General features: G+C 38.1%; 1 protein-coding gene across 2 annotated transcripts in view; it reads right to left on the bottom strand.

The window, feature by feature from the left end:
• LOC149556587 (Galactosyltransferase family protein) overlaps positions 1-18,504 on the bottom strand; it is a 69,487-nt gene that overhangs the window by 2,096 nt on the left and 48,887 nt on the right. For both annotated transcript variants that reach the window (XM_089830985.1, XM_089830986.1), the window contains exons 9-10: positions 901-988; positions 653-703 (exon numbers count right to left, since the gene is read on the bottom strand). In XM_089830985.1, coding sequence (XP_089687111.1) covers positions 653-703; positions 901-988 — 139 coding nt within the window. The remainder of the gene's footprint in view (positions 1-652; positions 704-900; positions 989-18,504) is intronic.

Here is an 18,504-nt window from a genome sequence, read left to right as displayed (position 1 = left end):
TACTGGATTGACTGAAAATAAGCTACAATTTAATTTAACAAGTATGATCTCACAAGCAAAGATTGTCACCATTGCTTTCCCATCAGAAGAAAAATAATGAGGGCAATATTTCATAGGAAAACTTTAGTAAAATACAAACTGCTAAAAAAAGTTGGGCAGGAAATGCCCAAACTTTGGGATTAAGAATCTTGTAATATCTCAAGAATTCAATCACTCAGCTTTCTATTTTGAGTTTTCCAGCAATATATGTACATACATCTTATTAAAAGAATATCTATTGACTCTTGATAGTTTATTGTGTTTGGAAAATAAGTATCATAGCTTGAGGAACTTGAAAGAGGAGTTCAACCCTCTAGTTTTTGTACTAGTTTGAGGATATCAATTGTTTATTTTAGGATTCAAATTGTTACACTTCTTGTTTCTGGACAAATGAGCTTTGGTTGTTAATCTTTACCAATAGAATCCATTCCCGAAATTCGCTTTTAGAAAAAGTTATAAACTAATGAACTTTATAGTTAAAAAGTTTCCACCTTCAATTATGACATGGGGAACAATTTGCATCACCACAACTATAGAATATGAAATAACAACTTGCAGTTTCTCCTTTCACAGAAATAGTTTATTTTTATTACAAATATTTAAAAATACTTACGATTTACCATCACCAAACTTCCATGATTCTGGTTCATACCACTTATGGTTCCTGAAAAGGAAAAGTCTTGAATGAAAACCAACACAGAAACAAAGCAAAGTTTAAACTGTACTTGTCTGGGTAAAGTACCTATATGTGATAAGGAAAGCGACTCTTAGATTGGAGAATGTACATATTAATCTCGTGTCTTCAGAAAATTTATAATACAATATTAAAGAGTACAAACTTCATGTTAAAAAAAGACTTACGAATTAGAGAAAACCTCTCCTGATTTCATGCATCCAATGTAAGCACGTGGTTTATCCCAATGCGTGGCAAGCATTGCCCCTAGCTTATCTGCAAAATGAACAAAACATATAAAATTCTAGCATCATTCACATATGGCAGTTTAAGGACCTAATCACAGGGGCTGGCTATATCAATTTTTACCAACATTTATAAGGGAGACACCTATGTCTAATCAAACTTGTGTGGAAAATGAGATCAATCTGACGTAGACTCATTGTATTTGAAATTGCAACACAGCAACTAACATATTATGACTAATAAGGATCTCCAGGAAATTAATGTCAATTTTCAACACAAGGTTCAAGAAGTCGCAACACCAAAGTAAACCAAAGATGAAACATGCAGACTTTCAGAACAACAAGATATAAGATTATGCAGTCATAACAGACAAACAAATTGTGTTTAAAGTGGTCCCCATCATCTCTACTAGAGAACAGAAATGAACTTATGTTAATATCTGTGTAAATTCAATAATAATGAATATTGCATCTGAATGTGCATAAATTGTGTGCAATAAGCAAGATGGTTTATTATCATTCAAGTTATCAAGACTGTCATATCACCTCTGCATAATATGTATTCAAGTTGCCTTTTATTTTCCAGTATTAAATAGAATAGCATTGTAAAGAGAAACTAAATACAAAATACCCGTGTTGCAACCAACAACCTATTAAAATATTGTAATGTTTCTATAATGGTCATCTTAGTTTAGTTAGTTTCTAATTCTGGCTTCAGTTCACGATTGTTTCCTCTAGAAACATCATTTTGTAATCTCTTATAAATAGAGTTTTTTGTATCTATTGTAAATATCGATTTATAATAACATGGTAGTAGATAAGGTCAATTGGGTTTCTTAAGGCTTTGCGAATTTATTAAATAAATTTGTGGTTTGTTGCTAAATTATTTTTTCTAAAAACTATTAAGAAGTTTTTAGTTCTAGGTTTTATTAATTAAATTATGTTTGGATTTCATAATTTTCTAAAAAAAGTTGTCTAGGTTTTGTATGATTTTCTCTCAAAAAAAATGGTTTTTTTTTCTCATTTTTTATGCAATTCTTTCATTCAAAAATTGTGGGTTCTTTCTTTCTTGGAAGGGGTTATTACTTTTTTCATGTTTAGGTTTTCTAATTTTTTTCAAAAAAATTCATGGATGGTTCTAAAATCTTGGCAAGCTTTCTCGATTCCTTTGCAAAATCGTGGTTGATCTTTAGCATCATGATGCAAGAGCATCCCTGGTTCTTGACAAATCTTGAATCAACCAAAAATATTGGATTTTCAGTTTTTGTTGTACTTTTCTGTTGTGGAGCTAGATTTTTGGAGTTTTTGATAGATTGGCTTTGTTTCTGGCAAGTTATCACTTCCGAAGTCATTAGTTCTTCTAGAGAACTTTGAATTGTAACAGCTATATGAATTAACTCAAACATCTCAGAGCAATTCCGTGAAGTGTGGACCAGACCGCAGCATCATTTATGTCTCTTAGTCCCTTGGTTGACTTTCCTTTAGGCCCACATGTTATGTTATGCATTCACCAAAGGACTTCTCATGTTGAAGCCAACATGGTTCCTATAACACGTTCGATCCATATTTCGGTAATTAAGTCCATTTGAACCAACATGGGTCTTCTCGTCTTTCAAAGGGTATTTTAATTCAATGTAATAATCAATTGAGAAGTAGGCAAAATTTCGAAGAACTGGACTGGAAGGCTGAATCTAAGGTCTTAGGTCTGAAGCTTACTCTTTGAGCTATTAGACATGTTCTGTGATTAGACCTGTGTGCCGAATCTGCGAACCAGTCGGTTGCTGCTGAATTGTTTATATTTTGATGATGTAATAAGGATATAGTTCTACATTGCTCTCAATGTCCTTGTGTTGTTTCCGTTGTGTTTAAACTTTATTCTTTTTGCACAGTCTAGACTGTTCCTGTGGGAACCCTCTTTTCGTGAATGTGTCAAATGATATCAGAGAAAGGTTTTCAGATCGGCAATTGTGAAGTCTTGTCAGATCTTTGTTGTGGGGTGGCAGAAGTGTGGATCCCACCCGCAGATGCAGAGGACCTTATGCAAGATGGCAGAAGAAATGCTAGAGGTGGAGCTAGGAGATATGTAGATCCAGTTGTAATGGATATATTAAGACAAAATGCGACCAAATTGGAAGTTGCGGAAACGACTTAGAGAAGAGGCCGACACATTGATCAACTGTAGATTGATCAAAGAGAGACTCACCGCAAGTTGCATCAGTTTGGCAAGCTGAGAAAGCCTGGGTGAGTTTTTCGCACATAACTCGCATGACTCAGCAAGGCATGGAAAAACTTGTCAGGTGTGAGTTGGATAACTCGCACCGTGGGAGTCACGTTTTGCTAATTAAAAATTTAAAAAAGACATGCTTTTTCCATTTTTTTAAATATATGCTTTCTAATTTGCCCTAAAAGGCATTGTATTTTCTTGTTATGAGAGGGAAAGAAAAGTGAGAGAGGAAGGAATACAAGAGGCCAAAGGTTTGCATTGAGAACATCAAAGAGTCCATACCAAGACTTTTCAACTCATTTGAAAGAGGTAAGTGTTAAATTTTCTAGATTTTTTTTTGGTTTTTTTGCTATGTTTATGGATTTTTCATTTGTTTGTTAAATTTTTTAGTGTAACTTTCCAAATCTTGAATGTTTTATATTAAAATGTAAATTGCATACTCCAAGGAGAAGTAGACAAATAGCAAAGTGCAAACCCTACATTTGTTTTAGGAAAAAAAATTGTAAACATGTATTTAAAATTTTTTCCTTCAAAAATGTAGGGTTTGCCAATTTTTCCATATGTTTGTAACTTCATAAATTATCTTATTGCAGCAGCCTTCACATTTTAAAAACATTAATTTTTCACAATGCCCCCAAGGGATCCAACTTGGAAATATACTGAAGAGTTTCTTGGCAGACAAAAACATCAAACAAAATGTTTTCTTGGTAGCATCAAAAAAATTAAATACCATATTGCTGCCATACTTGATCATGATATTGACATATGTAAAAAGAAAATTGTCGAGGCAAAACGTTATGTTATGTCCAATTAGAAACACATGGACAATGCCTTAGAAGAAGCAATTTGAAGAGTTAAATGCTATTGGCTCCCATGCACCCACATCCACAAGCTACGTGTTGGAGAGGGTTTTGGCATGCCTCCCTTTCGTCCTAGTGCTTGTACTTCTGCTCCTCCTAGTGGCACTATTACGTATGGCCCTAGAGTTTGGAGATCTAGGTTGGAAAAAAATTTTGTGCCACGCAATACTCTTGGCACACAACCCTCGCTTGAGAGCATGGGTTGGAAGGATGTTCATGATGCTGCAAGAAAACAAATTTGCAAATTTTGGTACTTTTGCAACATTCCATTTATTGCAGCTAAGGAAATCTTTTTTGTTTGATTGTTTTAAGATTAAAAGTAAATTTTTTAATTTATGTAAAGTTGAACTCTACTTTGTCTAATCATAATCTATATGTGACAGATCTCCTTATTGGCAAGACATGGTAGATGCCATAACCAATTTTGGTGCAGAGTTTAAAGCCCTTATTGATGCTAAGTTAAGTGGCTCCCTCTTGTTAGAAATGGTTGGGGATATGACACTTCAGCTAGAAGACCACTTACAGTCTTGGAGTCAAAAAGTTTACAACATCATGATAGATGGTTGGATGGATGGGAAAAATAAAACACTCCAAAAAACTTTAGTTTCCGGCAAAGGTGATTGATCATTCTACTTCCTGTAATGTTCCCATTATAAAATAAATCATTAATCAAACTATTGTTAATGGGCTGATTGATTTATTATATCTTGGACCCATTTTTGTTTTTGTTTCCATAGTTTGTGTCACTGTCAACTACCTTTGTACCAACAAGTATTTAAGCATGGCTTGTATGTAGTCATAGGGTATGCATTTTTGGATTATTTCTTTATATTGTGAATTCCTGTTGGAATTTTGGATTGTTCACCATTTCGAAAGTGAAAGATCTTCCCTATTTGGCTTGTTACCGGTTTTGGTGGGATTCAACCCTCACCCTATTTCATCGCCTATAACACTTTGCTGGGATCTGGCAAATCAGAGCACCATCTTTTGGCAGGTATTAATCGAAGTTTTATTGTGTTAAAATCTCTACTTTTGTTTGGTTTTATCTAGTGAATACGGGTCTAAAGTTTATGGTTGCATGACTGAGACGTATTCCATCCATCTGTACACCGTACACCTTTTCCAAACACCTTTTTTGTATTGCAACATATCCCTATTGAACGGTTTCCCTGCATATTGTACGACCTTACCTCCAATTTCTATACGGCCATCAATCTACACACCGTACAGCTTCACCTCTATTTAATGTACGGACTTTCCTCTACGCTACTGTACGACCATCGAGTACATACCATACGACCTAGTTTCACTCTTTCGTACGGCTATCTAGCATCCACCGTACTGTCCTACCTTCACACTGTCAAACGACCACCCAGTACAGACCATACGACCTCTGTCTTTATCCCTATTTTGGATCACCGTACCACCATTGTAAACTGTACATGTTTCTCTGAAGTTGATTGGGTTTTCAGAACATTACAGCAATATCAGAGCTTCGATCTTGCCTGTCTGTGGACAGTGAATGAGAGTTTATAGCTGGAAGAGGAGAAGAACCCATTCCGTTGATAGAATGGATGCCAAACCAAAACCCACAACTGCCGAACTCGTAGCACTACAAAGAGAACTTGCTAGGAATCATGCACAGATCAATGATACTTAGTGACTCATGGAAGAGACTCAAGAAGTTGGTAGACAATAAAATATCCAAAGAACAAAATGGTCATCGCGCAGACTTGGTGTTGAGTAAAACAAACCCTCATCCAGCATGCTCTCGAACTTCCATGTTGTCTTTTCTCCCACGAACGGAGGCACCACACGGAGGGAAACAACCAACCTTTGAAGAGATGCAAAAACATCTGCAAGAAAACAAATAGTGCTCTTCATGGACAAACTGACAGAACTACTGAAAGGTTGGGTAAAGGGGTTCAATCCTATCACCCTGTCTGAAGCTATTAGGAAGGCACAGAGCATGGCATTATCATCAATGCCATCCTCTCGAAGTTACTCACATCCGAAACCGCTGGGTTTCCAAGCAACAAAGATAATAAACCTCTGCCCAAGAAGCCGTCATTGGACGAAGCTACTAGATAGGAACTCCGAAAGAAGAAACTATGTTTCAACTGCAAGAGACCTTGGGAACCTGGCCACAGATGCCTTGAAAAAGGAAAAATACACTACATTGAGGTCGTGTCTGATGATGAGGACAAACAGGAAGAGACACTTGCCAAAGACAACCAACATTACGACAACACCAACATGGTTAGTTTGAATCATATGGAAAGAATTGTAGCGTTGGTACGACGCGGAGGGACTATCGCCCTAGCCGATAGCCCGAGGTGCACAGTGTTTCGTGTACAGGAAACCCTTCAAGGACAAAGGGTTATGGTGATGCTCGATAGCAAAGTTATGCTAAACTTCATAAACTCCTCTCTGGTGAAATGAAGAGGTCTACCTACAAAGACGAACATAGGATTTCAGGTCAAGGTTGCCGGAGGGACTCTCCTGCCCTGCACACACCTTGTTCCTCAGCTAAGTATCACAATGGAAAATCACACGGTGACCGAGGATTTCTTCATAGTAGACCTTGATGATATGGAGGGTATTCCAAGCATGCAGTGGATGGAGACACTTGATGAATACACTCAAAGTTTCAAACGGATGGATTTCACTTTTGTTGTGGATGGAAAGAAGGTTGTTCTTTGCGGAATGGCAAATGAAGGTCCGAAGGAAGTTTTTTCACATCGAATAAAGGCAATTTTTCGGCATGATGACGTTGCATGGGCTGTACATTATTTTGTCTCAGTGGAACCTATAAAAGGGCAACAGACACCTCCCCAAGATGATGATCTCCAAAATATTTTGAGTAAACATGATAAAGTTTTCATTGACATTCCTTCTAGCATACCGCCTCATCAAGGGTTTGAACATACTATCCAGTTGGAAGTTGGAGCCAAGCCGGTCATAACCACACCCTACCGCCATCCCAAGAAATTCAAAGATGAGATTGAAAAGACTATTCAGAAATTGCTAGAGAAAGGATGGATCCATCCCAATTCTAGCCCCTTCGCGTCATCAGTGGTATTGGTCAAAAAGGACAAGACGATGCGCATGTGTGTGGACTATCGTGTGTTGAACAAAAGAATAATAAAGAATAGATATCCCATTCCAAGGCTAGATGAGTTGTTGGATGAATTGCATGGCACAGTCTAATTTTCGAAAATAGATCTTCATTTTGGATACCATCAGATCTGCATGAGGGATGAAGATGTGGAAAAGATGGCCTTTCGTTGTCACTACGGGCATTATGAGTTCCTGGTCATACCGTTCAAATTAACAAATGCACCTGCTACGTTCCACTCATGCATGTATCGCATCTTTAACAAACAACTGCGTAAGTACTTGCTAGTATCTTTTTATAACATTCTTATTTATAGCAGGACATGGGAAGAGCACCTAAAACATTTCGATGAAGTCCTAAGGATCATGAAGGATCAATCTTTGTTTGCCAAGCAATCCAAGTGTGAATTCGGTATGACAAAAATATTGTACCTAGGACATGTTGTCAGTAAATATGGAGTTCAAGTTCATCAAGAGAAGATTTAGGCTATCGTTGATTGGTCGCCCCCAAAATCACTCATGAAGTTGCGAGGATTTTTTGGACTATGCAATTATTACCGAAGGTTTGTAAAAGCGTTCTCTCAGCTCAGTGTGCCACTAATAGATCTGACAAGGGGTCCTTCCAGTGAAATGAAAAGGTGCAACTCACCTTTGATAAGCTAAAGAAAGCAATGAGCACTTGTCTCGTGCTAGCTTTACCTGATTTCACTCAGTCGTTCATCATAAAGGGCAACGCATCTGGAGAAGGCATTGGTGCAGTACTGATGCAAAATAGACACCCCATAGCCTATGAGAGCATGAAGCTTATGCAAATAGAACGCTTGTATTCCATCTACGACAAAGAGATGTTGGCTATCGTACATACACTAACCAAGTTCCGGCAATATCTGGTAGGTGCCAAGTTTGTCGTTCGTATGGATCACAATAGTTTGAGATATTTTCTGAAGCAACAGGATTTGAACGAGAGGCAACAAAAATGGGTAAGCAAGGTTCAAGCTTTTGATTTTGACATTGATAATGTGAAAGGAAAAAACAATGTGGTTGCAGATGCCTTGTCCAAGAAACCCACCATCTTCTTACTAACCCAAATTCCAGCCGATTGGAAAGCACATTCATTGGTAGAATATTCCAAAAACACATTCCCTTGTGAGCTAATGGATGGCAACATCCAGGGTGATCAGTACAAAGTGGTGGATGACATCATTTAGTATAAGAATTGGAATTTTTTTAGTGCTAGAATCCATATTGAAGTAGAAAATCTTGGAGGTACACGACTCACCCTTGGCAGGACACCCAGGCTTCCTCAAAACGTATAGATGTCTCAAGGAGAGGTTTTCATGGAAAGGACTTAAAGGAGACATATTGCAATATGTAAGAGAGTGTGCGGTCTGCCAGCAGAACAAATCCGAACATACTCTACCTGTCGGGTTAATGCAACCTTTGCCAATTCCTAAACATAAGTGGGAAAGTATCTCGATGGACTTCCCAAGGTGAATGAAAAAGATTGTATCAAAGTATGCACATTTCTTCGCCATCCCCTTAGATTTTCAGGCTGCAAAAGTTGCCAATCTGTTTTTTAGAGAAGTCTTTCGTCTACACGGGCTACCCCAAAACATTGTCAATGATCGAGATGGGTGATTCATCAGTATTTTCTAGACAAAACTGTTTTGGATGGCAAGGGCAGAATTGTCACTGAGTACTAGTTACCACCCTCAGACAGATGGACAAACAAAGATTGTGAACAAGTGGCTCGAAGGTTACCTTCGGAACTACATTTCGGCACAACAACGAGCGTGAGTCAAATGGATACACCTAAGGGGATATTGTTACAATACCACATACCACATGTCCATCAGAATGGCACCATTCAAAGCTCTATACGGGTACGAACCCCTTTCTTTCATTGACACAATTCTGGGTGACAGCCACGCACCGAGGGTGAGGGACTGGCTTCAGGAGAGACAGGACATCCTCAGAGGCTTGAAGGAAAACTTACAGTGGGCACAAAATCAACAAAAGATGTACGCCGACAGACATCGAATGGAGAGAAGTTTCGAAGTAGGGGACTTGGTCTATCTCAGGCTCCAACCATATCGACAATCCTCATTGAAGGAAAAGGGAAAAGAAAAATTGAAGCCACGATTTTATGGCCCCTATCGTGTAGTTCGTCGCGTTGGTGAAGTCGCCTATGAGCTGGAACTTCCAGAGGGTAGCCGTATTCATAACGTTTTTCACATTTCATGCCTAAAGAAGGCCATGGAGCATAACGTCATGGTAGCCACAGACCTTCTGCTGCTCAATGAAGAAGGAAAGCTCATATTGGAACCGGTTGAAATCGTCGAAGTACGTGAGAAGACCCTACGGAACCGCACAGTGAAGGAATATTTGGTGCGTTGGAAACACTCGCCATTGGATGATGCGACGTGGGAGGGCGAGCACATTCTTTAGCAACCGGCACTGCATTTGCTTGAGGACAAACAAAATTTGGGACAAGAGGATTGTAATCTTCCAGTTATAAAATAAATCATTAATCAAACTATTGTTAATAGGCCGATTGATTTATTATATCTCGGACCCATTTTTGTTTTTGTTTCCATAGTTTGTGTCATCATCGGCTACCTTTGTACACCCTCAAAAAGTTCTCCCTGATAGGTATTTAAGCATGGCTTATAAGTAGTCATAGAGTATGCATTTTTGGATTTTTTTTTTATACTGCAAATTCCTGTTGGAGTTCTGGATTGTTCACCATTGTGGAAGTGAAAGATCTTCCCCATTTGGCTTGTTTCCGGTTTCGGTGGGATTCAACCCTCACCCTATTCCATCGCCTATAACATTTCGCTCGGATCTAGCAAATCAGAGCACCAACTTTTGGCAAGTATTAATTGAAGTTTAATTGTGTTCAAATCTCTACTTTTGTTTGGTTTTATTTGGTGAATACGGTTCTAAAGTTTATGGTTGCATAACTGAGATGTATTCCATCCATCCGTATACCGTGCACCTTTCTCGAACACCTTTTCGTATTGCAACATATCCCTACTGAACAGTTTCCCTGCACATTGTATGACCTTACCTTCAATTCCTGTACGGCCATCAATCTACACATCGTGCGGTTTCGCCTCTATTCATCGTACGACCAACAAATCATTCTATACGGACTAACCCTTACACTACCGTACAGCCATCAGGTACATACCGTATGGCCCATTTTCACTCTTCCGTATGACTGTCTAGCATCTACCGTACTTCCCTTCCTTCACACTATAGTACGGCTGCCTAGTACAAACCATACGACCTGTCTTCATCCCTGTTTTGGATCACCGTACCGCCATTGTAAACCGTACATGCTTCTCTGAAGTTGATTGGGTTTTCAGAACATTGCAGTTGTATGTCAGAACATTACACTTCCCTAAATGTATTGAATAATTTATATTTTGATTTGTTGATTGACCCATGATAATTGATAATTTGTTTTTTTTATTATCAAGATCCACTATGTTCTTGATGTCTATTGATGTTTCCTCACATGTGAAAAATGACACATACTTATGTGAGGCTATTAAGAAAATCATACAAGAGGTGGGAGAAGAAAATGTGATGCAGGTGGTGACAAATAATGCAGCAAGTTATGTAGCTGCAAAATAACTTTTTACTTTTTGATGGAGAGGCATCTATGAATTTTATTAAAACTTTCTTAAGACATCTAAATTTCTAATTAATTTAAAATTCTTGCAGGTGAACTTTTGATGGAGAGAGACCCAAAGGAAGTTTGGTTTCCATCTGCGGTCCATTGCCTTGACCTCATGTTGGAGGATATTGATAAGCTTGAATAAGTGAAATCATGTGTTTAAAGGGGCGAAAATATCTACAAGTTTATCTACAATCATGCATTGGTCCTTAGCATTGTGAGGCAATACACAAAGCAAAAAGAGTTAGCTTGTCTTGGTATCACAAGGTTTGCCTCAAATTTCCTCACATTAAATTCCTTGATGAAAACAAAGGCAACTTTGAGGCCCATGATTGTTGGTGAGGAGAGGACTTCCTCATCCTGTGCTATGAGCACTGCAAAGATGGATGTGGTAAATTGCATTTTTTATGAGCCAAGTTTTTGGACCCCTTGTAGACAAATTATGTAGGTAAATTTATTACAATTTAACATTTAGTATTAACTATTAAGAAATTTACTTTTAATTTATATGTATATTTTTGTTTCGTCTACAACTTTGCAGTTTTACTTATTTTTATTTAAATTGTGATTTAAATGTTTTTGTTTAACATTGTGTAGGTCACTAAGACCCTCATAGTTCTCCTACGAGTTGTTGATGGGGAGAAGCCCTCTATGGGCTATATATATATGAGGGCATGGATAGGGCCAAGGATGCCATTAGATCCATATATGCAGGAGTTGAGAATAAGTATGGCCCCATCTGGGAGATTGTTGATAGGAGATGGCAAAACCAGCTTCACAGGCCCATCCATGCAACAACTTATTACCTTGATCCAACATTTTGTTTCCATGATGACTTCAAGGCAGACGAGGAGGTTCTTAGTGGCTTACATATAATGGTACAAAAGTTGTGTACTGATGACAAAACCTCAAGTAGAATGCTCCATCTAGATAAACATAATAATCAAGAAGGGGCAATCTTTGCAAGTAGCATGTGCATAGAGGCTTAGACACAATTGCAGATAGGTAGAAATATATGTTAAGATTCTTAAGTTTATGGCTTAACGCATTTTAATTTTTGATTTTGTAATCTAGCTTTAAAGTTGGAAATGAGACTGGGTTTTTTCTTTTAATTATCTTAGATAGATAGTGGCAAAATGCTTGGGCCCTCAATCCCAAACCTTCAAAAAATTGTCATCCGTATTTTGAGTTAGCCATGTAGTGCTTCTGGATGTGAGCGCAATTGGTCAATGTCCAAGCACATCTACTCGAAGAAGCATGGTAGGTTGTTAGTGGAGCGGTTGACCGATCTTCTCTTTTTTCATTACAACCTTCGTCTTAGGACCAGATAGATTTTGGACACTGACTCCTCTTCGATCACTCTAGCAAAGATTGATCTAGAGTATGAGTGGCTTACTGAGTCTATTGATCTTGTCTTCACTGAGGAAGACCATGAGTGGGTTGACCAAGCATGCATAGAGGCTAAGGTTGTGGCTATGGCAGCAGAGGAGGATAGTGCATGATCTGACATAGGCACTACTAATGTTGATCATTGTGGCACCTCACACGTAGAGACTATGGCTATTCAATCATCCAGGACCTAACTTGGATGCCTTTGTAGGAGGCATAGAAACTACTTTGAGGTTGAAGCTGAAGCTGAGCTAGAGCCTGAGCCATAGACTTGTTCTTGTTTACAATTACACATGTTTGGGAACATTTGATGTCATGGATTTTATATACATTTGACATCTATGATTTTATATATCTATGTTTTCTATTTCCCTCAACTACAATTTACATGCGTATGTATTTGATGGATGTATATTTACATGTGTGATCAAATTATCTTCTATTTGATGATGTTATAATGTCTTTAAGCTTTATTCAAAAATGGGTGCATGAAACAAGAAATAAATTGTTAAAAATCTCTAAATTTCAAGGTTTTTTTTCATTTTGCCAAGTTATTGAGTCATATTTGAGCCTTGAATTGAGTCGGTCTTGTTGAGTTGGAGTATGGGAACTTTTCTCTTAAGAGCCTTGACAAGTGTGAACAAGATGTTAGAGTAAAAGATTCATTTCATTTCATTTATTAAATTACCTTTACTCCATTCTTAAGATTTCCCTTTATGCACTTACATTTCCATTTAATAATTAATTAGTAATTATTAAATGTCATTTACCTCTTAGGGTTTCCCTTTTAGGTTTTCGATCTCCTATAAGGATTGATCAATTGTAAATTTCATCTCATTCTTTAAGTCTAATAATATAATTTGCATATTCTTAGAGCAAAATCCTTGCCTATTCTTTGTCTTCTCTTCTTTGTAACAGGTTCTTGCATGTAGGTGTTCTTCGGGTTTTGTGAATTTGTATTGCTCAAATCCTTCATGGTATCAGAGCATGACCTACTGTAGCTTGTTCTTATTTGTAGAAAAAGAAGAACAAAGGTTTGATAGAACAAATTGGCTGTTTTCAAGTATTTTCTGTGAAAATAGGGGGGTCTCTGATTTTCGAAGCAATTTGAGGCCAAACAGACCTCATGATTGGCTTCAGAGGACGTCAAAACCCTTATTTTCATATAAAATTTGTCGATTTTGGCCACTGGGCAAACCTAAGGCCTACTAGGGGCGTACAACCCTCTGCAAGAATTTCAATGCAATTTTTTTAAGAAAACAAAAGAATAAAATAAAATAAACAATGTTAAAAACACCACACCACCCACCCACCACCGCTGTGGGTGGAGCGGCCACCGCTATGCCTCCCGCGCCTAGCCACACAGCCCCCACACCACCGAAACTCGACCTCTGCCGCTCGGACGCCACCTCTGACTCCTCCGCCACTCAAATGCCACCTCCATAGGGTTCCGCAACTATGCCACCACCTTCATACGCTGAGCCACCAGTCCACCGCCCAGCCTGCAGTCACATAGGGGGCTGAGGACTTCACTTTTAGCCTTTTTTCAATTTTTGAAAAGGGTTTGCAAATTTTTCGTTGCTACAGAGACCCTGTTGGTTTTTTTGCTCTAACTTCAACATAAGGAGGTGTTTTTTGGATCCAAAAGAAGCATTGGAAAGCTAATTCAGAGACGGAGATGATGGTGAAGGTTTTTTTGAATTTTTTTCAAGTTTAGTACCTATTTTTTCGATCGAAGTCAGATCATGCCTTCTATCTTTCAAGGGACGTAACTTGTTCGTTTTAGCTCCATTTTTCGATCCGAAAGAAGCGTCGGAAAGCTATACTCGAGCCTTATCCAGATTCTTTGTTATCTTCATCAGTATTTCTCAAAGAGACATGTGATTCTCAAACTAAATCTTTTTTGCTCTCTTCTTGTTTATGCATTCCTTCTAGCAACTGGGGTTTTTTGCATTGTGGGGGGTGTTTTGTATTATTGTTTTTGTTATTTACATCAGTAAACCATAACTTTTTCAAAAACAATCCAACACCTTCGAAAAACAATGACTGAGTCCTCTTCTTGTCTAGAACTTCTGACCTCTCATAACTATCACACATGGAAGTCCCTGATGACACGGCTTCTCCGGACAAAAGGGTTGCGGTCTTGTTTAGACACAGTGCAACCAGTTTTACAGAAGCCTTTTGAGGTCATGCAGCATAGGAATGAGATGGATGAGGCGATGGGATTGATCGCTTTACAGGTATTTGACAATCTACAGTTTCATCTTGATGGGTGCAATACCCCTCTAGCTATGTGGACCAAGCTTGAAGGCTTGTTTCGTATAGTGAATGAGTTCAGGGCACTTTAGATTGAGGCAAAGCTTACCTCTCTTGTACCGGATTCTTTTCCTTCCATTGAGGTCTTCTTGATGAAATTCAAGCAATAGAGATCTTTATTGCAAAGTTGTGGAAAAACCAAGACTAACATTGAGTGCATTTACCTAATTCTTTGTAAGCTTCGTAGAAACTTTCAGATTTTTGCTTCTACCTTTTAGTCCACCAAGGACGCTTTGAGTACTAGATTTACCATGTCATCTTTTGAGGTTTTTTGTGATTGTTTGACTCGAGAGCAAGCTAAGCTATCTCAGTTGGATTCTCTCACAAGTTCACAGACTTATGCATTGGTAGCTCAACCATCTTCTAGGACGAAGGAGACGAAAGAGAAGTCACATCCTACAGGGTCTCAGATTGATTCTAGCCTTCACATCACATCAAGCCCACCTCCTCCTAAGGGAGATAAACCAAAGCCAAAAAGACCAAAGTGTGCTTATTGTAATAAGCCAAATCATGATGAGTCACGTTGCTATGAGAAAAAGTTAGATGGCTATGCCAAACAGGTTTCAGATTTGACAGCTCTCCTTCAGAAGAGCAACATTGATATTTATTATACTTCTCACAAATCTTCTTCATCATCATCATTTCAGTCAGATGGTAAAGATACAAGAAAGGGTCATGCACTATGTGCAACTACTACTCCACATTCTTCTAGATGGTTACTAGATTCAGGTGCTTCACACCATATGGCATCTTCTCAGGATTTGTTCTCCTCTTTTGAGGCTTCTACTCCATACATTTTTTTGGGGAACAACACTGTTATGACTGTATGTGGGAAAGGTTCTATTGACATTGACGATGGTACATTTCATGATGTATTATGTGTTCCATCTTTGTCCTCTAACCTTCTCTCTATTTATCAGATTACATAGTGGGACAAGGAAGACAATTGAATTTGCACAAGATTCAATGCACATCAGAGATAGTGAGACAGGAATTATTGTTGTGAAGTCAGGTCACTTGAACTTATGTGTTGTTCTCGAAACTAGTGTTGTGACTTCTACACCTCCACCTCTTGTTCAGATTTCATCTATTGCACAGGATTACTCTTCAGCATTGCCTACCACTGTAGCTCTAGTTATCGAGCCACCTACTGTAGTTGTTGAGGATATATCAGAGGACACACATCTCCTCTCAGCTGACAAATTCAACCCACCTGTTATCCCACCTCCATTGGAGATTCCATTTTAGGATTCTCATGCATTCTCCTTTGAGCATCAACTAGGACTTCTAGCTTCACCTTACATTCAAGGGTTTCACCCTCCTTGTCCACTGCCTTTGTTTCTTTCAAATTGAAGCCACGTTGGTAAGTTCATTGACACAAGAGTCCTGCCATTTTGGGGGGACTATGGAGGTTCATTCCTCTATCATGGGGGGTTTCATTGTACTTATGGTCTTGAGAGAGTCTCTTAAGATATTTCATTTGTGCATTCTTTTCTATCTCTTTTTGGAGTAGGGTTTTTTCCATTGGCTTTTCTCTATTTCTCTGTTTCATAGAGATTTGGTTATGATTGGGTACCTCATCAAGCCTTGTTGTCGGGACCCAAGTTTTGCTTTCAACACTATAGTTTCCTTGTTTTTTCTTTCATTGTTTGTAAGTGCATTGTTGCTCATCTTAAGGGGGGGGGGGGGTGTGTTAGAGTAAAAGGTCAATTTAATTTCATTTATTAAATTACCTTTACTCCCTTCTTAAAATTTCCTTTTATGCACTTGCATTTCCATTTAATAATTAATTAGTAATTATTAAATGTCATTTACCTCTTAGAGTTTCCCTTTTAAGTTTTCGATCTCCTTCTATAGGGATTGATCAATTGTAAATTTCATCTCATTCTTTCAGTTTGATCATATAATTTGCATATTCTCAGAGCAAAACCCTTGCCTCTTCTTTGTCTTTTCTTCTCTATAATAGGTTCTTGCATGCAGGTGTTCTTCGGGTTTGTGGATTTGTATTGCTCAAATCCTTCACAAGAGACCCCATTTCGATCCACCAGATTACTGTGGTTAGTTAGATATTGATGATTTAATTGATTGGATTACTGATATGGAGAAATACTTTGATTTTGAAAGTATAGGTGAAGATAAGAAGCTGAAGGACGCTTACACAAAGTCGAAGGACATGCATCATTATAGTGGGAAAACCTGCAGACAGATCTACAGAGAAGGGATAAAGAGAAGACCAGATCTTGGAATAAGATGGTGAATACGTTAAGCTTTTACCGACAGATTATCAGGTTAATTTGTTTTTAAAGTTGCAAAATGTGAGATAGAAGGATTCAAGTGTGAAGGAGGATACAGAAGATTTCTATTGATTGGACATCAAATCCGGACATATTGAGGATGTTGGTGAACAAACTGCAAGGTGTTTGAATGGTTTGAGGATGTCTATACAAGACGAGATTCAATTGATCAAGATGAGTAGTATTGAAGAAGCATATCACTATGCCTTAAAAGATGAGAAGTTGAATAGAAGACAGGAACAAAGGCAAAAAGAAAGAGGTGGAAGATTTCATAGAGGAAGAGGTAACAAATCTTCCACAAATCAAAACAAAGGCAAGGCAGAGGATAAAGGGGACAATTCCTAATGGAGTAATGATGGGCTTTCTGACCAGAATGGAGGACTGAGTGGTTGCAGGAATGCAAGTCAAAGATGACAGGTGAATATTTAAAGGCACTTGTTTCAAGTGTGGAGGTCACCGAGCCTTTGAATACAAAGAAGGGAATTCCGAAATAAGGGTAGAGAGTAGCAGAAGAACAACCTTTGTTGAAGAAGAATCTACCAGATCAATATCTATGAAGAACAATAAGGTGGAAGTTGGAGAATCCCTGATAATGAGAAGGACCCTATGACAAGATGAATTGGATAGGGGAACCATTACAGAGGAAGAATTTGTTCCAAACAAGATGCAAGGTGGGGAAGTTATCATAGATAGTGGTAGTTTAGATAGCTTCTAAGGAGATGGAGAGAAAATTGAAGTTGCGGAGATCATGATGTGAAGTAGAATTTGTTACCCCTGGAAGAACCTCTTAATAGTGAAATGTGTACCAGTGCTAGAATTTGTTTGGTAGATGAAAGGAATTTCTTGGATGGAATGAGACATGAGAGTATGTTTTGCCATAATTCCTAAGAAGACTAAAGATAAGGAACCAGAAGGAAAACATATGAAGGATATAAAAGAGTTGTTGATTGAGCATAAAGACATTGTTCAAATATTGTACATGATGGATTACACTGCATGGACTTGATTCCAGGAGCAAATTTGCCATATAAAGAAGCATATCAAATGACACCAACAGAGAATGAAGAGTTGAATAGACAAGTACGAGATCTGTTGAAGAAAGGATTGATTCGAGAGAGCTTGAGTCCTTGTGCAGTTCCAGCAATGTTAGTACCTAAGAAGGATGGACAAATGAGAATGTGTACTGATCCTAGAGCTATAAGCAAGATCACAATCAAGTATAGGTTTCCTTTTCCCCGGATGGATGATATAACTTCAGTATAGCTGAGTATTTCACAAAAATATCATCATATCAGAATCAAGGAGGTGATGAATGGAAGACTGCATTCAAGACCAGCGAAGGATTTATGAGTGGTTGGTAATGCCATTTGGTTTGACCAATGCACTAAATACTTTTAGGAGGTTGACAAATGAGGTATTGAAGGAATTCTTTGGCAAGTTTGTCATTGTTTATTTAGACAATATTCTGATTTCAGTAAGACTAGGGAAGAGCATTTTTTGCATGTGAAGCAAGTTTTGCAAAGGTCGAGACAGAAGTTATTGATAAACATTAAGAAGTGTAGTTTCATGAATGAAAAACTTGTGCAATTGGGTTTTGTGATTTTCGATGAGGGATTGAAGATGGAACCTGAGAAGGTGAAATCCATTGTTGAATGGCCTACA

Source organism: Cupressus sempervirens, chromosome 5 (genome assembly GCF_028749045.1).
Source record: "Cupressus sempervirens isolate cs-2001-9-10 chromosome 5, ASM2874904v1, whole genome shotgun sequence".
Classification (NCBI taxonomy): domain Eukaryota; kingdom Viridiplantae; phylum Streptophyta; class Pinopsida; order Cupressales; family Cupressaceae; genus Cupressus; species Cupressus sempervirens.
This window is presented reverse-complemented; position numbering and strand designations above follow the sequence as displayed.